We start from the raw sequence: 26935 nt of genomic DNA, 5'->3' as shown, positions 1-26935 counted from the left end.
ATATTTGCATATTGACGTCCAAGGAAGCGCTACTATGTACAGCCCTCGGTCGGCTTAAAACTACCTTCTTTCTGCTATTGGTCTATTTTATTTTCACATTCTGCCGCCCTTTTGTCAGGGCTATAGCAGGAGTGGGCAGACACAGTACAAACAGTATAGAGCTCCAGTCGTACACAATCGAACACTACATCTATACTGAAGAGAAATAAAAAGCAAACAAATACCGCACACACTCGCAAACCCGATCTCGAGCACAGGCAGTCGAACAGTAGGCTAATGGCTTTCAGTGTGGTTCAGGAATTACTTCCAGTGTGGTCCAGATACTGCCAGAAAGTTAGTTCCAATAACATAATGTTTGAAGGAAAAAGCCTAGTTAAATAAGTTAGTTCATATGTACAAAGATCTAATGTAATAAGTTGCAATGATTGCTTCTTGACTGTGTTGGGTGGGTGAACGTTAGGTACGTGTTACGCCAGGGACGCAGAAGGGGCAACCGAACCTTCGGTGGGTGAATGTGGTTAAGAAGTGCGCAGGGGTCATGTGGATGCAGCTAGTACAGGAGCGGGTTAATTGGAGAAATATGAAAAAGGACTTCAGCCTGCAATGGGTAGAATCCGGCTGATGATGATGTCAGATGCGACAGTGAGAATTGATAATGCAATGTAGGAGCGGGTTAATTGGAGAAATATGAAAAAGGACTTCAGCCTGCAATGGGTAGAATCCGGCTGATGATGATGTCAGATGCGACAGTGAGAATTGATAATGCAATGTAAAACCTTTAAAGAATCAGCGCTACGAAGTTCAGGGGTTGGAGGTAAATGTACCGATGAATGTATGGAAGGGCGAGAAAAAGGGAATAGTTTCCCTTTAGTTATGTGTTATTGAGGTTTAGCAGAGAGCATAAATAAGAGTAGCGTTCCTTGTAAATACGCCTATAGCCAATGGCATAGGTTATATAGAAAAATGAGAAGGTGCAGGCATCGTAATTAACCTTATTAAGAGGTATAAATTGAAGGTTGTACAGACCTAAGCGCCTGCATGTAGTAATTATGACAACATTTTCGAAAGTTTCTGCGAAGATGTTGAACCGGTAAATGTAAAAGTAAAAATGCAGTATGCTATAGTGATGGGCGGCATCAATGCCAATGTAAGCCATTGGCTATAGAAATAGCAGGGGGAGTTATTAGTTGAATTCCCAGAGCACAATCACTTAAGAATCCCCTTTTCAGGAAACGCAGATACGGGAAGTAGACATGAAAAAGCCCTAAGGAGGACACTAAAAATGAAATTAAGTTGAAACTGCGTTCTAAACCTGGTATTGGGCATGATATTGACGCTAAAGGAAAGGCCCGATGTAGTAACCACGCTATAGTTAGGTCTCGAATTAAGCTATATTTGAATAGGGAACGAAACAGATGAGAGAGAATGAAGTTCATTAATGAATTAGCGATGAGAAGGAAAGCCCACGAATTCACGACCTAAGCACAGAATAGATCAGCTTCAACAGAAGAACACGACTTTAGAAGCGATTAACAATACGTGCCGATAAATCATTATTGAGTGTGTGGTAGAAGTACGCGATAGGATAATTAGAGAAGGTACCGCTAACGTATCGAAGCAGATGAAACATTTGATTAACAAAAGCCATAGTATGAAAGACTCCGGCCCAAATGGCATGGATACAACTGGCACAGATATCAATGATAATCAATAAGGGCAGTGAAGAAGTATAACATGGAGAATAAAAATTCAACAAAGCGCTTCAGTCACATTACATACAACAAGGTAAAATGTTTTTTGCTGCCCTGCTGGGATCTTTCTAATTCCCGAGATTCCTCTAGAGAGAAAGAGAGGTTCTCCCTCTCTCTCACTCTATCTCAGTTTCATCTATCTCCAGAAAGAGAAGGAGAGAAAGAAAGCCTCTCACTCTATAAAGCTAGAGAGGGAAGAGCGAGGGGAGGGCGGAAAGACGCGCGCATACTCTCTGCGGACACTACTCATGAGCTGTTCAACGCTTTCACCTAAAAATCGAGCATGCTCTAAAGAACGGTGGTAGCCTGAAAACAGTGAAGAGGCAATAATGCTAGGTAACAATCAGATATACACGATAAGGGTCAAGGCGGGCAACGTCATCACAAATATGGACAAGATAGTCAAAGAAGCCGGAGTTTTATACTGACCTGTACAGTAGCTAAACTATACTCAGGCCATTAATGAGACTATACTGATTGGCAAACAGACTGGAACACTGAAATGACCCCTTTATTGGGCTAACTTTCGCCCCGCAAAAGAACTAAGCTAAACGGGCGGCGGCGATTGCAGCAAACATGCCCGCTGGGCGTCGAACTTCTGGAGTGCTCAATTTAGAGTAGGCGTACAAACATTTGGATAAATGAGCCATGGGGTACTGAAAAAGTCAGGGATAATACGGAAACAGTTGTACTTGCCTGCGATCTTTCGAGACTAACGTCGGCGCATCCCGCGCAACAGGGGGAATCATCAAGGCGCGTTTCGCGATGCCGCACTTGAACAAAGAACGCAAGAGCAGTCTGAGCGCTACAGTCACAATGATAAGTCAGCAGGCTGGCGGCTGTACAAGAAATAAAGGTGCCCAACAATAGTAACAGGGGACATATGAACGAGACACTACTGTAACATTACAGCCGGATAGTGGGTTTAATATACTAAACCGCGTCTGATGTTTTCAAAAAGCAACTACCGATGAGGTTTCCAGCTGCTTTACGTGCAACGCCTTTTCAAAGTGCCCATAAAGAAGACCGTAACTTCATAGAAGTCAGAGAGAAAATGGCGTCAAAGCATTGTGCATGTATACCATCGGGCGCGCAAGGCATTCGTACGGTTCAACATCACCCTACCATCTACGTTCGGAAAGTGTTCCGTTTAGTAGCAAATTTCTTCACCTGGAAGCGTTTGAACATCTGAACCGACTTTATAAAACGCCTCCTATTGAGAATCAGCAGAGGGAACAACCATTTAAAGCACGCTGCACTGTAGTTCAATGCCGTTGTAGCGATTTGTTGTCATAGTAACAATGTTCTAAGAATAGTAACTCGATAGCAATAATGTACATTCTGTAGTTATCTAGTTATTTCTGAGCCTGTAATTGATCACTGCAATTAATAACGTTTAAGATCGAGTTAATGTAATTGTGATTTGTCACTTTTTTTCTGTAGCGTGTCAAAAAAATTGATTTTATCTCACATCTTAGACCAATTTCAACCCGTCCTCTTGCTTATGAATTTTCGGTTTGTGCCTCCACTGTGCTAGTCTGTTGACTCTTCATTACTCGTTTGTAGCAGATCACTTTGGACCCTGCATGCACATGTCGTGACTGAACCACCAATATGAAACCTCTTCTGAAATGTGTATCAAAGCAAAAGTTTAACAATAATGCGCTTTTCAAACATGGTTTGAATACAGTTCTACGAGTGAAAGCACCGTTAGGCATGGTGTATCATGGATTAGAAAGGTTGGGCACAATGTGAAGGTTTTAATTAGGGGTACGCACAAGCTGCGCCTGAAGACTGGACGCGATAGCGCCTTTAAGCCTCCTTTTCATGCCGTGTTTTGTTTATGTCTTTTTACTTAATTTGGCTTTTGGGGGAAAGGAAGGGGCACTAACTGTCTCACTTGCCAGTAGACATGTGCACGCAATTAGGTCGTTTTCCCACCACCGTTTGATTTCGTGATTTTTTTATATTTTTGTTAAGGATGGCTTTTTTGAGGAAGAAAGTGCAGCATCTGCAGTATCTGTATCGAGTGCGAAATGAGCAGCGGTACACCGAGTTGCAGAGCTTAAGGTCTAACAACATTTTAATCTCCCTTCGAGGCACTCATTCCACCCAGCAAATTACTCTGGAGCATTTAGACAGGTTACAGCATTCTGGCTTCTATTTCGGGGGGAAGCACTGAAATACACAGCGGCCGTAGGGAAGTCCTCCATATAAAGGACGTGCTTTAAACTTAACGCGTTTCTTGTAGCGGAAGAGCATTCTTTCAAATCGCCTAGTCAGGTTCGCGCCAGAAGAAAGTCTGTTCATGCCTGGCAAACCTGCCCCAGCAAAACACAATAGCAGAACGATCTTGTCTTCGCGCTCTGTAGATACTATCACTCCGTAACAGCGCTTTAATGTATGTTGCGCTTTTTGTCTTCTCATAGTTTCTTGAATTGTCACGCCTCAATCTGTCTGCTGATGGAATCGTCGCCGTGGCGCGCGCGCACGCGTCTCGCGTCACAAGGAAACACATGTGCAGCACGAGAACCCCGACGGCGCACTCGCAGCTTGCCCCGGTGGCAGCCGCTCGCTGTGTTTGCATCGCTGATACTCACCGAATTAGCGAGTTCCCATTTAACGCGCCCTTCGGAGCCTTGTCCTTGCGACAATGGCTGCTATAGGGATTCTGGACCGTCTCCTTGACTTTGCTCTGGTCGTGGCTCTCGGAGGCGGAGGTGCCGTGCTGCTCGTGCCTTTGTTGCTGAGCGAGCGTGTGCGGCAGTGGTACTTCGCGCGACTCGTCTCTGCAGCATCGCGCCTATGGCGAGGCGCCCTCGACGACGTTCGGAGAGATACGATCGCTGCACTCGACGAGATTGAGTCCAGCGACCCGACGCTGCGCGCTGAAGGAGCGCTGCGTGTGCTCGAGATCGGCGCGGGCTTTGGTGCCAACTTTGAGCTCATACGGCGGAAGGTGAAGTATTGGAACTTGGACCCGAACCCGGAGTTCAAGGACGGCTTCTTGAAAAACATCAAGGCACATCCCAAGGTTGGCAAACGCCTTTTTTATTGCCAAAGGATACTAAATGAAAATAGAGTATTGGTTCCATACGTTTCTCAATACGCGCATAGCCGAGCGGTGCAGCTGTAAGGGATAGCCAGCAAAATGCTCAGCGTACATCTGCCCTGCAATAAAATGGAGAGTTGAGCTAGTTAATGGAACATTTCTTAAACACACAGCGCTACAGATGAAGGATAAGCTCATCCTTCATGTGTCGCCCTATGTGTTTAAGTACATCTGCTCTCCCTCAAGGATAAGCGCAAAACACCGAAACATGAGGATTGTCCTCGATTTTATATTTGAACCTTCTCATCACCGGTAAATGTGAATAGCAAGAGTGTTCAGAACACATTCTAGCTATTTCTTTGTATAGGGTAAGTGAAATTTATAAAGTAAATACTGGAAAGGCGCAGCGCATTCCAGGACACATCTTAGGCAGTTATACCTGCACTCGTTTCGTCTCCGTACGGTGTATACGGTGTATGCGCAGTGAAAATTCAGACGCTTTTGCGAGCCAAAGTAAAGCCAAACTTTATATAACATTTATTTTTTTACAATAGCCTCAAGAGCCTGAAATGTATCAGCAGCGCTCGAAAGCGCTTCGTCGACGGTAGCGGCGAGTTTCGCCATCTTTCCATTTTCGTCTGCAGCTACGCAAAAAAAGTCGCGGACGAGCCTACTTAATCCATTTGTTTTTTTTTTTTCGGTAACTGTAACCAAAACTTGTAACGAGCGTATGTTTGATTATGTAATGGACAATATAGAAAACAAAGCTCTGACTATTTGGAACGTGTAGTACGAAATGTATTACTGACCACGATTTGTATTATATTTCATAGCAAAGCGAAGCTTCTACATGTTTCCTTAGGCCTTGGTTTTCATTTTTCTCGATGATTATGTGCGCGCCAAGAATATCTTACCGCCGCCTACTATTGGGAACTAATATCGGATATTCCGGATAGGTTGTCTTCATAGTGTTCCTAAAGTAACAGTGATGTTGACCTATGTTTGCAGCAGAGAACTGAAATTATTTTAGGCCTAATAAAGCGCAGTATGTTCCCCTGCTTCGTATGTTTATTATGACCGATTGTAATGTGAAATAGCGCTAAAAGATAAGGACGCCAGAAGCCCACAGTTGCTGAACTGCAATTAAGCTGAACAAAGCAGTAGGCACGTGATTCGCTAGAAAAAAGACATCTCATGCACGTGTCTATAATTATCAATGGAGCGAATTTAAAATCATTCACTGAACACCAAGATCAAGGCGTTTATATAAAACCAATACTACATTGAATCGAAATATTGGTATTACTCCAGATAATGCCGGCATAGTTTTAATGTTCGTCCGCAAGAACACAGAATGGCTGTATGCTGAAACAAAAGCACTATTACGCATAGCGCATATCAGCTCTGTACATAAATAGGGGTGCACAGTGTGGGATCCGTCGACAGTGAGTAATAATCGTAAATTATAAACAGTACAGATACATGGTATCCCGCTTTTTTTTTTAACAACTACTCAATTAACTTCAGTGTAACAACTACAGAAGATAGTCTTGGCTGTGACAGCCTTGAAAAATGAAAAACAATTCTTCGTATCTTCCATTCCGGAACAGGCATACAACCTGGTCGGTACATCCTGAGTCCCAATTAGATTTCATCTCGTACAGACCGCACGAACAAGGCGAAAGAAAAATAATTGACTACAGAGCTGTTCGAACTGTAGTTTTTTTTTTTTTTTTTCCGAGCTACCAGGGTGGGGAATCGACTTGAAAGCGCTGTTGCAACAGTCGTATCAAGTGATTATTTCTTTTCTGTGCTGTATTGATTCAATGGTCCATATTTCTGGTTGTTTATGAAATTTACTTCTGCATTTACGAACTTGCCTTGTATTTTACCCTCCCCTCAATATAATGCGGTGCAGGCGCTGTGGGTACGCTGATAAAGCATATACAGTCCCTTCTACTTTTAGACGGCATAGATAATAACATAAAGTACACAGAGCACTAATCTCTGCTATAAGCCAAATCTAAAGCATGTATCATTTCGTGGTTGTAGGACCGGTGTGTCAGCACAATTAAAATTGACACCAATGATCACAACAGCTAAGTCTAGTGCATTTGATACACAAAAATAAATACAATGGTAACGCAAAAGGAAAACGAAACAGCAGCGATGGAAGTGGTCCTCAGAGTAGGAATTATTTATTTTCAAATAAGTTGAAGGATACCTATATGGTATGCTTCCTCCATATTCATAATATAGCCTTTAATAGACGAACACAAGCGGAAACACGGGATTGGCGTCAAGTAACGATACAGACAAACTAGGATAAGAAGGCGAAGATGGCTACACAGTAGGAAAGAGAACAGAATAATAGGCAGTGGCTTAGCTCGGATATGCCAGGATATACGAAGCAAGAGGTACGTTTCTCTAGATGAACATTTTGGGGTTACTGTATGCTTAGCAATGACTGATATTTAGTGCTTTAGAATTACGGCCTATGGGGCGAGCTGGTTCATGACTTGAAGACCACTATGGCGCAAAGAATACAACACATGAAAGAATACGACAGTACATGCGCATCACATGCGCGCATGTGGTGTCGTATTCTTTCTTTTGTTGTCTTTGTGCAGCAGTGGTCTTCAAGACATTAGGTATGCACATTTGTTTATTCATTTTTGCTTGACAGAGACGAAGACTGCCCAATGATCTGTGATGTAGCGTGCAGCGGTCTCACTTTTATTTATACAGTATTTCCGTTTGGTAGAGTCTTATTGGCATACAAGGTCTATAGTAGTTCCCCATTGTGTAGTCCCGATGTGAGGGCAAACTAAAATATACTTTTCTTTCGTATGTTAACGTGAGAAGTTGGGCTTGTCGCTAAGTTTTCATGGTACAGGAGGCGGAAGACGAACACAATAAGCTAGTCCCGTTTCCTGTTGAAATCATGCAAAGTCACACGCAACTCTGAAACCGTGCCGTAGATTTGTATACAGGTAGCAACCAGATCAATCCTCTGCTTGACAGTTGTTACCTCTGCCGCTTATACTCCTTGGATGACAATGCCGCTCTCCAGAAGCCGAACGCAGCAGGCTTCATCATTATTCACCCCGATCGAAGGGAGATGTCTGACGGACGTGATACCTTGTTTCACATACACACAGACTCCAGAGTTGTTATTTGGCTAATTACGTTGGCGTCAGCAACCAAGCTATAGCAGGTGATTGGGAGACATTGACATTCCGTAGTTCAAATGACATAGCGGCGTGCGGCCTGGCGGTGACAAAGCACGCGACATACCTGCTGCTCTTCTGTGGTTACCATGGTGACGACGCATGCGCGCAACTGGCCGCTCCCGAACACGATGAAATGCTCTACTGATAGTCCAGTGTAGCTCCAGCTTCAAAAACGGTTGAGATGGAGCCTCAGTTAGCAAGCCTAGCCAACATTTTGACAAAGGGACTTGTTTTCGTCTGTGCCGAGACGAAGGCTCCTTCTTGTCGAAACGTTGGCTCGGTTTGCGAAATGAGGCTCCATCTCGACCATTGTTCAGTTTTCTTCAAATACTAGATGTACAGAAGTAACAATAGACGTGCAGTGCAAAAAGTGCATGATAACATTTCTTGAAACAAACCACTCAATGCACGCCCCTTCTAGATTTTTCACCTGAACGAACGGTCATCGCTAGCAACAAGCGCTGTGCAACAGTGCGCACCAGCGAAGTCGGCGAGATTGTGTGCAACGTAAGCAGTGGGCTAAATGTTCAGTTCAGCGTTCTTCGAACAGGATGTTGCAGGAACCGAATCCCACGTGCTTTATGTTTTTTTTTTCCTTTATTGCTTTCTGTTCCACCTTTTTCACGCTCTTAGAAAAGGATTAGGGGTGAAATTGTGTTGCGGCACTCTTCCCTGTGTGCGAGAAACATTTTAATTGCTAAGCGAGATAACTTTCCAAGATCTCGGTACTATCATGCTTCACCTTCTGAAGACCTTCCACCCGATTTCTAATCAGTGCAATAAAAAAAGACCTTATTGAGATGGCGCACTTTTGGGATTGCTTTAGCAAAAAGCAATAAATGTATTTCTGCGAAGGCGTTGCAAGTACACTCTGCAATTCTTTGCAAGATGGAATTTTCTGATAAACGTTACTTGCAGTGACAGATGTTCAGTTTTGGAGCGGACAGTACAAAATAAAATTCCTATATGCACGTAGTGTAATCATTGGATGTATATCCCATTTCATCCAGTTCAAGAACTACCACTTTTCGCTTCATTTATATCCTGATGGCAGCGTCCAAACAGAAAGAGGGTGAACACAATAACGATTTTCAGAAGGAGCAGGAGTGCGACCTCGTTGCAGAATAGCCTAGCAGAGGACAACTAAACCTAAATGCTGACAGCGTACATGGGCGCCTTCTCACACAATTCGCACCGGTGCTTCTTATACCGGCGCTTGCCCACATTTTGATCGACGCTTGCGTCTTCAGGTAAACACATCGCAAGTGTGTATGTCAGTTCTGTCTTATATAGAGCCACGGACGTGCCGCCGATGCACTCACTTCCCCTCTCTCTAACGTTAAAAGCTTCCAACACCTACCGAGTCTTCGCATCCTGCTCAAAATTCTTATTACATGAAAACGTAGTTCACACGCTATGCATTGGGCGCAATGCTCAGGCCTCTCTTCTATTTTCTTTTACTATACCGTTAACAGGTGTGATCAGATCGGCCAGATGAGGCGTTGTGTTAACGACCATACAGCAGACCTCTTGCGCTTTTTAAAGTAAAAAACAGGGACGCATTTCTCAGGACATTGTGCCCAGCGCAGAGGGTATGAAACACGGCTATATGGCGTACACAGCTTGGTAAAGAGCGACGACGCGAAGACTCGGAAGGTTTGGAAGCTTTCCGTACTGTGAATAGTGCAGCGAGTGAGTAAGTGGTGCGTATTTGGCTCTATACCACACAAATCCGTTGTACGGCCTCTATCGCACTTTAAAAAAAAAAACACTGGGAGCGCGTGACCACATCATGCTTTCAGAACCGCTTCATAAGTGAGCCGGCGAAAATGGTTTACTCAGGGACATCCGATAAAACAGCAACCAACCGTGCGTTTAAAGCAAAAGCCTTACTTGACTAAGCTCGCTATTTCGCGTCAGTGCAGTAGAGTTAGGAGCAAAACTATTAATTGTATCAGGTTGAGGATTGCGAAATGGCACATCGCGCCAAATCTGGTGGGTGTGTAGTGAATAATTAATAATTTACAGGCAAAACGTTTATTACAGGTAGAAAGAAGTTTGGACGTTCGCATAGCGTATGGACGTGAAAAGCGGTAGTGACTTCGGAATCGTGCAGACATCGTCGAAATTGGGCAAACAAAAGCCGTTGGCAAGACAGATAAAAGACCGGACTACAAGAAAAGTGAAAATTAACATTGATTTATTTAATAGAAGATAATTACGACAAAAATTTCCCAAAACGTGTGAGGTCATGCCAATGTGGATGCCATGATGACTGCCACCCCTGACGTCATTGCGCATTCTAGCAACAGTGTGACCCCATACGCTAAGGGCCGCGGCACACTGAAGTCATGGGGAGAGAGCGGTATCGCGATGAAAAAAGAACTGGAACGTTCGTGCCCGTTTCCACTGCTTCAGGCGCTTCCGGCTTGTGTCAGAATATCACGTGGCTATGAAAACGCCGCGCTATAGAAGCGGCGCCGTGCCGCCAATTGCACTCTTCAATGTCCACTGCAACAAACTCGCGGCATGGAAAGGAAAGAAAGAGAACTTTTATTGTCCAACAGAGTGACTATCCCACTATTCGGGGGTTAGACCCGGAAGGTGGGACAGTCACCTTAGTTGCAGGCCGGTAGTTCTTGGACCCCGCGACATCACCCGCCAGTCGAACAATGTCTCTTGGGCTCTTGGGTCTAAGCTTCTCAGAAAGGTCTCTCAGGTGTCTTTAGTTATATATTTAGTGCTTCCTGGTGACAAGGCACATTCCCATATTATTTGACCTAGTGATCCCCTTTCCTTACATAATTAACATAGGTCTGATCGAATTTTCTGCCATATCTGGTTGACCTTAACTGGGTTCGGACATGTATTTGGCTGTAACTTTCTTAATGATATTGTTTCCTCTTTGCCTAACATGGGGTCTGGTTGCGGTAGGGCCCTCCGGTTCAGTCTTTTTTGCGCTGCTATTTCGCTATAGTAATCAGGTCCTCAGTAATGGAAAAAGCAAGAGAGTTCCAGAAACCTATCAACTTCTGCTCTATTCATTGTGCGAAAGCGTTTGACTGCGTAGATCACAGCAGATTGTGGCAAGTTCTCCAAGAGATGGGAGTTCCAATTCACCTCATCTGTCTCCTCAGGAACCTGTATGAAGGGCAAAAGGCCACAGTCAGAACTGGGCATGGTCTTACTGATTGGTTTTCGATTGAGAAAGGAGTGAGACAAGGCTGCATACTGTCGCCCTGCCCATTTATCCTATATGCTGAGTGCATCATGAGGAAGGCCGGTCTGGACGAGTCTTCAGCTGGAGTGAAGATTGCTGGGAAACGTGTCAACAACCTTGGATATGCGGATAATACCACTTTAATGGCAGAAGGTGAAGTGGAACTCTAGAGTCTTTTTATGTGCGTACAAGAAGAGAGTGAGAAGTTTGGGCTTAAACTGACCCAGGTAGCACAAAGTGGGCTGTGAAGGGTGGGCCCCGGTGGGTCCGATGTAGGCAATGCAGGACAGCCCCGGTGGGCTGAATGCGGGTGCTGCAAGAGGGGCCGAAGTAGGCCTGAAGGAGGCTGTCGACAAAGCCCCGATGGGCCCTACTAGAGACCTATGCAGGCAGCCCTTGCGGGGCTGCCCACATTTTTCCCGCATTGCAAAAAGGGCACATCTTGCCAACACCCCCCGGTGGTCCTACTTTGGACAGATTCGGGCAGCCGCTCTGGGTGAACCTTTCTTTTTATTTCAGTTAGCCCCTCAGATAATGATATAGGACCGATGCGGGTTCTATAACGCAAGCCGCACTTTGGCTTGCCCACAGTGTTCTCATAGGGGTCCGATGCAGGAAATTGATGGGAAGCCCTAGTCCAAGTTTTCCCAATCAATATTAATGCGCATAATTAAGTAATTATTTTATACATGTCTGCACTGTCTAAACAGCCACAATATCACATTTTACAAATATTCATAACATTAATCTAGCCTAAATGACTTCATGTACATCTTGTTCAGGCACGGAGATGTGTGTTCTGAACAGTAATATTGTGCTGTGAGTTGCAGGCTGTCCACAGCAACCACATAAGGAGCAACAGTTCGCAATCAGTATGTTTTAGTATTTTTAGCGCAATTTGCATGAGCGCGACAACTAAAGCCATGTAATACTTCTAACCGACTAAACATGGTAACAACTGTTATACAAATCATCTATAACAGTAATTTAGGGCAACATGTAATACAAATAAAGGTTCGGAAGAATGATTACACAATTGCACGCACGCCTTCTAACCCCATTACGGCCGATGTGGCACCTACAGCGGTTTTGCGTGGGCAGCCCCAATTGGGCTGGGTGTTGTTTTTGAACCTAAAGCCCACTTGCTGTTGCACGTGCCTTCAAATTCCCCACAAGGGACCGATGTTGGTATTATGCGGGCCCTCCCGCCTTCCAGCCCCATTACGGCCCGTGTGGGATATAAAGCAGTTTTGTGTGGGCAGCCCCAATTGGGCTGGGTGTTGTTGAACCTAAAGCCCACCTGCTGTTGCACGAGCCTTCAAAGTCCCTACCAGGGACCGATTTTGGTACCATGCGGGCACGCCCTCCTTCCATCCCCATTACAGCCTATGTGGGACAAAAAGCGGTTTAGCTAAGGCTGCCTCATTTGGGCTTAATGAGGGCTTGCCCAAATTGAGCTCTTATTCATAATTCACCTGCCCTAAAGTAACCTACAAGGGGCCAATTGGGGCAGCATGTGGGTATGTCCGTTCTTTTTTGCCCCACTGCGGCCGATGTTGGTCCCACAAAGATTTAATGGGGGCGGCCTCATTTCGGATCTATGAGGGCCTCCCCATAAAGAGCCCACATTTAGCTTGTATTGCCCTCAAATATCCGACAAGGTACCCCTGTGGTCTGGATGCAGGAATGGGCTCTGCATTTGCCCGAGCAACGCCGCTATGGGACGCATCGGGGACCGATGCAGTTTTTATGATGGTTGTCCCAGCCACACTTGCCTACATCGGACCTACTGGGGCCCCACATTTTGTGCTACCTGGGGAACATTAAAAAGTGACAAAGATCACGGCATCTTGCCTTATAATGTCCTGGAGCATCAAGGGACAAGAAGTGGAAGCTGTGACAGATTTTCTCTTCTTGGGCTCCAAGATTACCCCGGAAGGAGACTGCAGCCATGAAATTAGAAGACGCCTGCTTCTGGGAAAGATAGCCATGGCTAGCCTTGACCGCCTAGTAATGAGCAGAGACATTAGACTGCCAAACAAGATCCCTATAACTCGTGCTATGATCTTTTCTGTTGTGATGTATGGATGCGAGAATTGGACTGTGAAGAAGGCTGACCGCCGAAGAATTGACGCGTTTGAATTTTGGTGCTGGCGGAGACTCTTGAGATTTCCTTGGACGGCCAGAAGATCAAATCAGTTGATATTGTCGACCATAAACCCTGACTGCTCATTGGATGGTCAAATTAGAAAGTTAGAGCTCAGCTGCTTTGGTCATCTGATGAGAAGAGAGGAGTGGCTGGAGAAAGATTTGATGTTGGGAAAGGTTGAGGGTCACCGGAGAAGGGGTAGGCAGCGAACGCGACGGTTAGATGGCATCCTCGAGGCGCTGCAGTTGAAGTTATGTGATGTTAGGAAGATAGTGAGAGACCGGAAAGCGTGGCGTAATATGGTTCATAGGGTCACGAAGAGTCGGACATGACTGAACGACTGAACTGAAATGAACTGAATCAGGTCCTCTTGTTTGCTTTGCGGTGGTGGCACTCGTCCAGCTCGGTGTGTGAGATCTCGGGCTAGTTTGTGTGCCGCTTCGTTTCCGCTCACGCCTGCGTGGGCTGGCGTCCAAACGAGGGTGACGTCTCTTTCTATTGGTTTTTGATCGAGGATTCTACTCGTGGTTGTCACTATGACCCCTGCGGTGGAGCTCCTGATTGCACTTTTGCTGTCACTGACTGTGTATTTTGCCTCGGTCTGAGCAAGAGCCAGTGCTATTGCAGCCTCTTCCGCTGTCTGTATCGATCTTGTTTTTATAGAGATTGCTGTAACCATTTTTTGCTTGCCATTTACTACGACTGCATTCGTTCTTCTTCTTGCCGCAATACGCAGTGTGTACATATGCAATTCGATCTGGATATTCTGCCGCGAATCTCCGTATCTGTGTTAGTGCCCTTTTTTATCGTCTTTGCTTATTATGTTCAGGGTGCATCCGCTTTGATAATGGGAGATACGGATCCGTTTCCGATCCTCCCCTCTCATTTCCTCTGTCTTGTCTCAGTATTCTTTCGGTTGCATACTTATTTCCCTGAGTATGTTCCTTCCATCGTTAGTTTTCTCTAGCCTTCTTTGCTGTGCAGCTAGTGTTGCCTCAAATGATACGTCTAATGTGTTTTATCTTTCCAGCATCATTAGCCTGTCCTTGGAGGTACTTGCCGGAAGATGTAGTGCACTTTCAAAACATTTTCTGATCATGCTATCGGTCCTATCTTTTTCTGTCTTCTTCAGGTCTAAGCATGGCATGACATAGTCGGCGCTGCTTATTACGAAAGCTTGTGTGAGGCTTAATAGTTTACTTTCCTTAAGGCCTTCTTTTTTATTGGTTGTTCTCTTTATAAGCTTTGTCGTTTGTATGACTTGTCCTTCCAGTTTCATTATCGTTTCTCCGTTCTATCTGTTTGTTTGGAGGACCATTCCTAGCGCCCTCATTTGCTCTACTTTCGGGACCGCTTTTCCCTCCACTTCTATAACTACGTCCACTTGTTCTTTTTGCATTTTTTGTTTCGGATTGTATATAAACAAGTCCGATTTTTCTGAAGAACATTTCATGCCCCTCCCTTTTGCATATTTTGCAGTGCTGTTTGCCGCCTCCTGCAATTTGTGCTCGATTTGATAATCGCTATCTTTGTTTGTCCAAATGGTTATGTCATCCGTAAAGATTGATTTTTGTTCAATGAAAGGAAATCTCCACAGCGTGACACGAGCCCCGGCCTTGCCAACAAAATCTCTGCAAGGGGCGCACGATGTGCCCTGTGCAACAGCAACACTGAGGCTTTAGTTTTACTCCACTTCAGATTCTAAGGGCTGTCGGAATGTCTTCGCATGTAAAGAGCATTTATTGAGTACGTACATACAATAAAAACGCACAATAATCACAGACCAAAAGCAGTATACAAAACGCTCTATGGCACATATACATAATGAAAAACATGATTCCCCAAAGAGGGGAAAACAAAAGAAGGGGGGTTGATATGGCAAAGCTGGCATAACAAACCTGCCCTCCCGAACGACGAAGAAACGGCTGTGCCAGCGCCGCAGAAACCGCGCCTCTCCATCTCTGTCCAGTTGACCAGAGAGATGCTTTCACAATAATAGACGCAGCCTCTGCAGCGCTGCGTACATCAGGCGACAGCAGAAACGCAGTCCCGCACAGAAACACACGCACAGCAGGGCCCGCGCAGTCTATCGTTCAGTGCACACGTTGACGAGGCTAAAACGCTGAAATTCCCGCAGAGGCCAGCGGCGACCGGCGGGAGCCGCCCAGGGAGTGGTCGCGCTGCCGCTAGCCGTGGGGAAAAAGGAAAAGAGCGACCACTGGGGCCGGCGACGTTTGATGTTAGAGCCACGGTGGCTACGTGTCATCCGAGACATCCATTAACGTGCCGTCATCGCCTTTCTCACTCGTTTCATGGGGGCAGTGGTTGCCGCGGACGGTGACATGCTGCCATCGGATGCCGATAGTTGACGCTTGGAGCCTTCTGTGGAACGCGCTTTTCCCGCACGACCTAGACCTGCACGGGTGTTACGCGCGCCTTCTGGGCGTCCAGTCTTCGTCAGCTCTGCAAGAGCGCTGTTCGTAAGGGACGCCGCCTCCGTAGAAGTGTTGCCTTACGTGTGAAGCTGTGGCTACCCCAGCCTTTCCTTGCATGTGCTGCGACTGGTGCGCGGCGGCTTCCTCTTCCGATTCCGTAGAGTGGGCGGGGGAAGTGGCAGGTGACTCGCTGTTGTCGTCAGAAGACGGCACCGCGCTGGACACCTCGTCTTCGGAAGACAGATCCGAGGAATCGTTCACGCCAGCCGCCGTGGTGGCAGTAGGCGCCGTGTCCTCGTTTCCGCTTTCATGGGGCTCGGGGGACACACGGAGGGCGTCGTTTGCCTCGATGGGGGAGGCCCCGTAAACTTGGGCTGGAGGCTCTGGCTCGCCCCGAGACTCCCGAAATGTGAAGCCTGCAGGTTTCCCGGATGCGGCTGTCACGGCAACATATGACCTGGGCAACACGCAGTCAGACGTCGCATGCTGGGCTCCGCAGCGTTTGCACGTCGCTCTGAAAGCTTCGGTGTCGTGGCCAAAGGCGGAGCAGCGTCCGCACTTGACCGCCCTACACTCAGCACCGACGTGGCCCCTTCTCCGCACCGGGAGCAGACCCGCTTCATGCCCCGGTACTCGAGCTTATGTGGTGGCCCGCGACGGAGAGGAATTGGGCGGCGCACGCAGCATGTTCAACTTCACCAGCCGGCATCCGTTCTGGACTTGGCTCTTTCCCTTAAACACCGGCTCTGCGACGGCTCGAACGTTTCCGTAAGGACTGAGCGCAGCGGCGAGGACGTCGTCACCTACGCACGGGGGCAACCGGAAAACAGTCACAAAAACCACTGGTGCAGCCATTTGCATCAACGGTACTTCCTTTCCTGCGACGAGCAGACTGCCCGCCGCAACCATCTTCGTGCCTAGCCATTGAACTGACTGCTGCAAGGAACTTGGTCCCGCCGAGGTGCTAAAAATATTGCAGCCCCCCGACACCGCCGACTGTCTCGATGGCGTCGATAAGGCCGTCCGCCGGAGCAGGCTCCGACACGGTGAATTGGAAGCATTGGGTCTTCGAAGGCCGAGTGACCGGCGGTGGTTGATCCATTGCTGCGGCCCTGGACACCACGACAGCAGCCGCGGCGCCGGGGCACACGAACGGACAGATATACGCATGCGCCTTGCCCACAATTCTTCCAGTGGGGGTACAGCACAAAGAGCGTCAGCCACAAGTTTCCTTTTAAGCTTGAAGAGGCTGCAGATTGACAGCTTAATTCGAGGCGCGTTATCTTCTTTGCAAAACACCGCGTGGCTTCATTCTTGCGCACTACACACACACACACACACACACACACACACACACACACACACACACATGCAAACACGCAAACACAAGCACACATATACATATGGGTTGTTGACCGCCCACCCTGACTGTTGTTTGCTTGTCTGCCTCATTTGTTTGTTAATTGTTTTTTTTTGCGCGTGAGCCCGCTCCTCTGTGGTGTTCGCCCTTGATGTGTCCACGTGGCGGCAAAATTACACCTAAGTCTTCGTTTATTTTTCCGTCCTTCTCGTTAGAGAGAGAGCGAGAAAACTTTATTCTCGGGAGTAGTTATAGTAGAAGAGCCAAGTGGCCATTAGCTGGTGGCTTGCGGCACTTCTTCAGCGTGGTCTACGGCGCCCAATTGTATATCGGGGCTCGCTTTACGCAGCACTTCCTCCCAGGATTGAAAGCTCTGGTCTCTCCTCAGTATACTAAATAATATTTCGCCCTTCTCGTTAGTTTTCCCCTTTCTCTGCCTTGTCGCGCTGTCACAGTCAAACCTTTAAGACGGCGCCTGACCGTACTGTAAAGGCATTCTTGAGACAGATTTTGTTACTGCAGAATAAGCTTTACGTTTTTCAATGTGGCCACGAGTGTCACCTTCAGGCATCTTCACACAGATAGTTTTGTCTAAATCTCAATAAACTCAAACTCAAACTCTGAGCATGCTACTTTGTATGTATGTATGTATGTATGTATGTATGTATGTATGTATGTATGTATGTATGTATGTATGTATGTATGTATGTATGTATGTATGTATGTATGTATGTATGTATGTATGTATGTATGTATGTATGTATGTATGTATGTATGTATGTATGTATGTATGTATGTATGTATGTATGTATGTATGTATGTATGTATGTATGTATGTATGTATGTATGTATGTATGTATGTATGTATGTATTCAGCTCTAACTGAGGATGGCGACATTACCCTACAGGAAAGAAACAATAATTTCAGAGATATCATTACTGAGTGCGCGGTAGAAGTAGGCGGTAGGATAGTTAGAGAGGATACCGGTAAGCTGTCTAAGGAGACGAAAGATTTGATTAAGAAACGCCAAAGTATGAAAGCTTCCAATCCAACAGACCAGATCGAATTGGCCGAAATATCAAAGCGAATCAATAAGCTCAAGGTGGCCGACATAAGGAAGTATATCATGGAGAAAATTGAGCATGCTGTAAAGAACGGGGGAAGCCTTAAAGCGGTAAAGAAGAAATTGGGCAGAGGCAAAAACCAGATGTATGCGATAAGGGACAAGGCGGGCAACGTCATCACTAACATGGAAAAGATAGTCAAAGTAGCCGAGGAGTTCTATACAAATCTCTGCAGTAGCCAAAGTAGTCAGGAGCGTAATGAGATTGGCGGTAAGGAAAAACAGTCAGACGTTCCACCAGTGACGACGGACGAGGTCAAGAAAGCACTAGAAACTATGAAAAGAGGGAAATCAGCTGGAGAGGATCAGATAACTACAGATTTGCTGAAGGACGGGGGGATATCGTGCTAGAAAAACTGGTCACCCTGTATACGCAGTGCCTGGTGTCATCGACGGTACCGGAACCATGGAAGAATGCAAACATTATCCTCATTCACAAGAAAGGGGACTCTAAGGACCTTAAAAATTACAGACCAATCAGCCTACTGTCTGTTACGTATAAGGTATTTACTAAGGTAATCGCTAATAGAATCAGGACAACCTTAGACTGCAATCAAGCAAAGGATCAAGCAGGGATTCGGAAACGGTACTCTACAATCGGTCATATCCATACCATCAATCAGGTGATATAAAAATGCTCCGAATATAACCAGCCCTTATACATAGCATTCATTGATTACGAAAAAGCATTTGACTCAGTTGAAACCTCGGCGGTGATGCAGGCATTGCGAAATCTGGGGGTAGACGAGCCGTACGTGGAAGTGCTGGAAGATATTGTTACGACGTTTATTTACACAGATGGTAGGATACTCTGGATAGGATAGGATAGCATAGGAAATACGTTAGTTTCTCTGCGAGGGTCTTGTGCTAGTAGCGAAAGAGTTCCATCTTCCGTCTTCTCACAGGGTCGGTGCCCCTATTCCAGGGCTCCGCTGAGCTTCGCTGCTCGCTGGGCGTGCTGGATTAAACCTAGTTGGCAATCCAAATCGCCGCTGGAGAGCCGGCTCTCCCACTGTTCCGCACTCGGGTCTTTACGAAAGCTGTCGTTATTTTTACATTGCCACGTGATGTGGTATAGCGAAGGTTTGCTACCACACCATGGGCAGGTGTCTCGATATTGTGACGGGTAAATTTTGCTCAGGGTATGCAGGTTAGGGAATGTTCCTGTCTGCAGTCTTCGCCAGTACACGGCCTCTTGTTGTTTTAGATCCCGATGAGGCGGCGGATAGCAGATCCGTACCCCCTTATAGTAGTTAAGAATGTCGGAGTACGTAGGGCCGACTCGCTCGGGTAGATCGTGCGATTGGGAGGAAGCTCGGCTCGTGTACCCTCGAGCTACCTGATCGGCGCGTTCGTTCCCCGCTATGCCGGTGTATCCTGGCACCCAGTAGATGTTGTGTTTGACTTTTGATGCGGTCGTGCTATGGAGGAGCCTGAGGGCGGCGCGACCTATGCGGCCGTTCATGTAGTTACGGCACGCTGGAGATTAGCACACCACAGCGGACAGACCCAGCTTCCTCGCCCTCTTCTACTTATTCCGCCAAAACTCATCTTCCTTCAATAAGGACCGCGGGAAGTGCGTGACACTGCCCCCTTCGCAGACGATGCCCGCCGGGCGAGTCAAGGTTCGTCACGTTGATAGAAGGGCTTCATACGGGCCACGTGGACTACTTGAGTCTTCCGAGAACGACGCCCTTGGGTGGTCACGCGAGAGACTACAAAGTTTACTGCGCTGAGGCGTTCCAATACAATGAAAGGGCCAGTATAGTGGTGCAACAGTTTCTGGCACAAGCCGCGCTTACGCAACGGCGTCCAAAGCCACACCAAGTCACCAGGGGCATAATTAACATCTTGATGACGCTTGTCGTAGCGTTGCTTGTAGCGTTCCTGGGAGGCTAAACTGCGAAGTCTAGCGAGTCGACGAGCTTCTTCAGCCAAAGAAAGAGTATGCGCTAGTGAAGTTTCAGCAGGGAGTGAGAAAGGCAGAAACGTGTCCAAAGTGCTTCGTGGAGGTCGTGCATAGAGAAGAAAAAACGGACTGTAGCCTGTCGTTTCGTGCTTAGCAGTGTTAAATGCGTATGTTATAAACGGAAGGACTTCATCCCAGTTTTTGTGGCGGGAGTCGACATACATTGCGAGCATATTGCTAAGCATCCGATTGGTGCGTTCGGTAAGACCATTTGTTTGTGGGTGGTAAGGAGTTGAATGGCGAAAATGGGATGAGCAGAGGCGAAGAAGTTCTTCTACAACTTCTGCCGTAAACTGTCAGCCACGATCGCTTATTAACACACGAGGAGGCCCATGTCGAAGAATGATGGACCGTAGTAGGAACGCCGAAACATCAGAAGCAGTTGCTGACGGTATAGCAGCAGTTTCACAGTACCGCGTAAGGTAGTCTACGCACACTATGACCCAGCGGTTTCCGTTGGAGGAACGGGGAAACGGTCCTAGAAGATCAATTCCTGCCTGTTCGAATGGGGTTCATGGTGGCATTATAGGCTGAAGATGACCCGGCGGTGAGCAGGTTGGGTGCTTGAAACGCTGGCACTGGAGGCAGCTGGCCACATAACGTTGAGTAGTTTGACGCATCTTCGGCCAATAAAAACGTTCCTTAGTCCTGTGCAATGTCCTCGCGAAACCCAAGTGTCCAGCTGTGGCATCGTCGTGCATTACCCGAAGAACCTGACACCTAAGACTTGTAGGAACTACCAGAAGAAGCAGCGCACCTACTCACGAGTACAGTACACCGTCACGAATGCAGAATGAGGTCGTAGGGTTCCGGGAACTTGCTGCCTCAAAAAGCGGTGCCAACTCGTTGTCGTGCCGCTGCGCAATCTTCATCCAGGACCTCATTGTCGCAATCAGTAGTTTCAAGTGGCAACCGTGACAAGCAGTCAGCATCACCGTGCTTACGACCACTCTTAAAATACACAGTAAAATTGAATTCTTCAAGGCGCAAAACCCACCGGGCAAGGCGTCCACAGGGGTCACGAAGGTTTACAAGCCAACATAAGGAATGATGGTCCGTCACAATTTTAAATGCACATCCATAAAAATATGACCTAAACCGTTGCACACCGAATACAACAGCTAAGCATTCCTGTTCAGTTACAGTGTAATTACGCTCAGCCTTGCTCAAAGAACGGCTTGCATATGCAACGACATGTTCATCGCCATTGTGGCGCTCTATGAGCACAGCACCAATTCCAACTGCGCTGGCGTCGGTGTGAAGTTCCGTTGGAGCTGATGGACAGAAGTAACGTAGTACTGGTCCTGATGTCAAAATAAACTTTAACTGACGAAAGGCGGAGTCACAATCGGCAGTCCACTTGAAAGGCACATCTTTTTGCAGAAGACAAGTAAGGGGATATGCTAGATCAGCAAACTTCGGAACAAAACGACGAAAATATGAGCAAAGCCCCAAAAAACTCCTGAGCTGTTTTAACGATTTCGGTGGTTTAAAACAAGTGACAGCTTCAATCTTTTTCAGATCAGGCCTGATTCCATCCTTGTCTACTAGATGTCCAAGTACCACAGTCTGGCGTTCCCCAAAACGACATTTCTTGGAATTGAGTACCAGACCAGCTGTCTCACTACACTCCAAGACAGTCTCTAATCGACTGTTGTGTTCATGAAAAGTTGTCCTGAATATCACTACATCGTCCAAATAACACATACAAATGTGCCACTTCAGCCCGCGCAAAATTGTATCCATGAATCGTTCGAACGTGGCTGGAGCGTTACATAATCCAAACGGCATCACATTAAATTCATACAGCCCGTCTAGGGTGATGAATGCCGTCTTTTCTTTATCTTCCGGGTGCATGGGGATCTGCCAATAGCCTGATCGCAGGTCGACTGAGGAAAAATAGGAGGCGGAATGTAAGCAATCAATGGCGTCATCAATACGTGGCAGGGGATACACGTCCTTCTTGGTAACAGTATTCAGACGTCGATAATCAACACAAAATCGCCATGTGCCATCTTTCTTTTTGACTAGAATCACAGGGGCAGCCCACGGACTGGACGATTCCTGAATGATGCCCTTATGCAGCATGTCACGAACTTGTTCTTCGATTGTTTGGCGCTCTGATGGGGATACACGATAAGGCTTCTGGCGGATCGGATCAGCAATTCCTGTATTGATTCGGTGCTGAGTACGGGAAATGGAAATCCGTGGTGGCGATTCCCGAGAGAAATCGAAAGCCGCAGTATGTTTCGCCAGAACTTCCACTAAACTGTAACGGTCACTTGTTGGCAGGGATTTGTTAATCATGGCAAGAAAGTTTGTCTCATCTTCTTCTGAGCATGCGGTAGGCTGGGAATTCTCTGTGCTGAGCACGGCCACTGATTCAAAAGTGTCTTCGTCAAAGTTGGCAAGTTTTAGACCACGTGGTAATACAACAGGTTCGATAGAGCAGTTAGTCGTCCACAAAGAAGAATGGCCATTCATGACTGAGATGATGCAGCAGGGAATCAGAATACTTTTCTTCGCGCAGTTGAGGGTGAGTGGTTCAACCACAGAGTCGAACGCATCACTGGCACAGCTGGAACTAACAACTCGTATAAACTCTGCTGACATTGCAGGAATGACTATGTCTTCCGAAACCGAAAGCGTGCTAGGATGGGTCCGCGAATTTTCACGGAAAGCAGATTCAATTCGAGTGCTCACAGAAATGTCTGCATTGCGAAAGTCGAGAGTGGCCCCACATTGCTCCAGATAATCGAGTCCAAGAATTACGTCATGCGTTGATCGAGTAAGTACTGCGAATTCAGTTCGGAATGTGTGGCCGGCGATAACAAGATTCACGGAACAGACTCCAAGTGGGTTAAGCGGTTCGCCACCAACACCACATAATGTTGTCGCACTATCCCAAGCAAACATAATTTTACGACCAAGGCAGTTTTTAAAAGCGAGACTTATAATAGAAATAGTTGCACCTGTGTCTAACAACGCCATAGCACGTACACCGTCCACAAACACTTCAATTCGGTTTTTTAACATCCAAATGGGCAGAGGCATAGGTAAGCTAGAATCATTTGCGACCTCACCTCCATCGGCCGCACACACTAGTTTCCCGGAGGTGGCGACCTTCGTCGGGGAGAAAGGGAGCGTCGTAGGCGCCGAGATGGTGGTGTCAGGCTACGGTCAGAGGCCGGTGATTCGTTTCGGTTCAGCACCATTCTGCGTTCTTGTCGGCTAGCTGTTGCACTGTACTCATTCCGGCCAGGTGTTCTTCTATATGAATCATCATTGTCAGCAGGAAGCCTTGTACGGGAGTTCACCCACTGTCGGCGATACTGCTGGTACGGACGACGGTTGCGGCAAAAGCGGGAAATGTTGCCGATCATTCCACAAGCATAACACACTGGCGGCTCACGTTCGCTTGATGAATAAGGCTCATCGTCGCTTGTATTAAACGTTTCATGCTGTGGATGTGGTCGACGAGGAGGACGAGAGTGCTCGCTGTTGTAGGCGTTGATGGTAAGAGGTTGGATGTTCGGGCGATGAGCAGCAGAGTATCGGGTGTCCGAAGGAGACGTAACAGGGGGAGCACAACAGGTAGAAGATGGGCTATTGTCTGACGAAGAGGTGCCACTGTAGACGGGTCTGACGTGGCCGCCAATATCTTGATGCCTCCGAAGCTCTTCGCGGACCATCTGGCGAATTGTATCTGCCAGGCTTGTCGCTTCAGACACATCCACACTAGCGACAGTTGTCACATTAGGCAGCCGACCAAACTTCGGAATGATACGGCGTCGCTTGAAAGATTCAAACGTGCGGCAGCGTCGTGTTACATCAGCGGTGGTATTCAAATCGTCCCTGCAGATAAGAAAGTTGTACACGTCTTTCGCTATTCCTTTCAGGAGATGACCCACTCTGTCTTCCTCAGTCATCCGAGCATCAACTATTCTGCATAGCTTGAGGACTTCTTCTATGTAAGTTGTACAGGTCTCCCCCGGTACTTGCGCTCCTTGAGCCAGAGTCTGTTCGGCGCTCTTTTTTCGAGCATCGGCATCACCAAATCCCGCTCTCATTTCTTCCATGAAGCAATCCCAGGTGGTAAGAGATGCTTCATGATTGTCAAACCAGGTTAGCGCAGTTTCTTCAAGGAAAAATACCGCGTTCGCCAACTTGGTAGTCGCATCCCAGCGGTTGTATTTGCTCACCCGATTGTAGTGGGTGAGCCAGTCATCCACGTCTTCCCCGGGCTTGCCATAGAAGTGCCGGGGTTCCCGATAAGGCTGTGCGGTGGTCGGTTGAGCTGCTGGCGTGGGCTGCGTTGAACCATCTGCTTGCGCCATCTCCGCCCGAAGGGGGGGTAGCCCAGCAATTCTTCTGCTCCGGCGAAGTAGGAGAGGTTCCGTGGTGATCTGTAGCCCGCAAACTCCACCACACTTGTTACGACGTTTATTTACACAGATGGTAGGATACGCTGGAGATTAGCACACCCGGCTATAGTGGCTGCACAGATATAGTGGCTGCACAGCAACCATAGTTCTGCATAAAGAAAGTAACAAAATTCCCATAAAGAAAGGTGTTAGGCAAGGAGACACAATCTCCCCAGTACTATTCACAGCTTGTTTAGAGGAAGTATTCAGAGACTTGGAATGGGAGCAGTTAGGGTTAAGGGTAGATGGAGAATACATCAGTAATCTGCGATTTGCTGATGACATTGCCTTGCTAAGCAACTCGGGGGATGAACTGCAAATAAGGATTGATGACCTAGACAGGAAAAGTAGAAAGGTAGGCTTGAAAATCAATTTGCATAAGACTAAGGTCTTCTCAACAGCCTCAACAGCCTCGGGAAGGAACAGCAGTTTACATTAGGTAGCGAAGTACTGGAAGTAGTAGGCGAATATGTCTACTTAGGACAGGTAGTAACCCCAGATCCGGACCACGAAAAGGAAATAACAAGAAGAATAAGATTGGGATGGAGCGCATTTGGCAAACACTCGCAGATTATGACTAGCAGCTTACCGGTATCGCTCAAGAGGAAAGTATACAACAGTTGCATCTTGCCTGTACTCACTTATGAAGCTGAAACGTGGAGGCTAACCAAGAGAGTTCTACTTAAGCTGAGGACAACCCAGAGGGCTATGGAACGAAAAATGGTAGGCGTAACATTAAGAGATAGAAAGCGTGCCGAGTGGGTCAGAGAAATAACTGAAGTTACCGACATTCTAGTAGAAATTAAGAAGAAATGGACATGGGCAGGACATGTAGTGCGAAGAGAGGATAACCGATGGTCGCTGAAGGTAACAAACTGGATTCCAAGGGAAGGAAAGTGTAGTAGGGGGCGGCAGAAAGTTAGGTGGGCGGATGAGGTTAAGAAGTTCGCAGGGGTCAAGTGGATGCAGCTAGCACAGAACCGGGTTAAGTGGAGAAATATGGGAGAGGCCTTCGCCCTGCAGTGGGTATAATCAGGCTGATGATGATGTATGTATGTATGCATGTATGTATATATGTATGTATGTATGTATGTATGTATGTATGTATGTATGTATGTATGTATGTATGTATGTATGTATGTATGTATGTATGTATGTATGTATGTATGTATGTATGTATGTATGTATGTATGTATGTATGTATGTATGTATGTATGTATGTATGTATGTATGTATGTATGTATGTATGTATGTATGTATGTATGTATGTATGTATGTATGTACGTCTTATATATATTCAATATCTCTCTGTACCTGTGCCTGTGTGTGGGAGGGATTATGCATGTATAAACGAGTCAAGAAATGCTTTATATTGCTTCCACTTTTGTGTTTATGTCGACGTTCTGGCAGAGGTCCTGCGTTTCTGAAAACTGAATGTACCGTCTTTGCCAAAAGTAACCAGGCTGCATGTTTTGCTTCTCGCTTGTATTTTGAAGCCAACATTTAATTTCAGACGATCACAAATTGTTAATAAGTGAGGACAGGAGCTCACCTTTACTTTTCACATATTTCTAGCTTCATAAGTGGTACGAATTCTCTCCAACTCGTCCGAGAACTGAAACCCGCAGCCTGGTTACTTTTGGCAAAGACGGTACGTGCTTTTTGCTTTACTTCTTATAGCACTAGCAATTGGACAGGATACATAAACAACGCATTACGTGTACATAAAAACAAAAAGATAACACACAAAATACACACAAAGCAAGTCAGGCACAAGGTCAGGCAGTCTGCCAAAGGCTTCCGCCGCGAGTCAAATGAAAGCAGCGGGAAAACCAGGTTGCTGGCATTGGCTGGGAAAACAAACCGTTCCGCATGCTGCAGAAAACACCGTAGAGGAGAGAACAAAAAAGAAAAATGAAAAAACAAAACTGAGGAAGGTTGGGAAGCCCCACCGGGGTGGTGCAGTGGTAAGACGCCCGAGTGCTGTGCCGGAGATCCCGGGTTCGAAGCCGACCTCGGCGGCTACGTTTCGATGGAGGCGAAACAAGACACGTCCGTGTGTTGTGCGGTGTCAGCACACGTTAAAGATCCCCAGGTGGTCGAAATTACTCCGTAGCCCTCCACTACGGCTCCTCTTTCTCTCTTTCCACTTTCACTCCCACCTTCCTCCCTTCCCTTACGGTGCGGTTGCGGTGTCCACAGAAAACAAGTAAGACAG

The 26935-nt window shown here is 46.8% G+C and overlaps 1 protein-coding gene across 2 annotated transcripts in view; it reads left to right on the top strand.

Annotated features, from left to right (window-relative positions):
- The first annotated feature begins 4270 nt into the window (after nt 1-4270).
- The window catches only part of LOC146209820 (thiol S-methyltransferase TMT1B-like), a 39253-nt gene continuing 16588 nt past the window's right edge, over nt 4271-26935 (top strand). Inside the window, exon 1 of one of the 2 annotated variants that reach the window (XM_084604309.1) lies at nt 4271-4785. In XM_084604309.1, the coding sequence (XP_084460435.1) occupies nt 4405-4785 (381 nt within the window). In that variant the 5' untranslated portion in view covers nt 4271-4404. The remainder of the gene's footprint in view (nt 4786-26935) is intronic. The other variant, XM_084604303.1, reaches the window with a different exon arrangement.

The sequence above is a fragment of the Amblyomma maculatum genome, chromosome 1, assembly GCF_055883805.1.
Source record: "Amblyomma maculatum isolate TAMU_Amacu chromosome 1, ASM5588380v1, whole genome shotgun sequence".
In the NCBI taxonomy this organism is placed as follows: Eukaryota; Metazoa; Arthropoda; class Arachnida; order Ixodida; family Ixodidae; genus Amblyomma; species Amblyomma maculatum.
The sequence above is the reverse complement of the archived record's forward strand: the minus strand, read 5'-3'. Positions and strand labels throughout refer to the sequence as shown.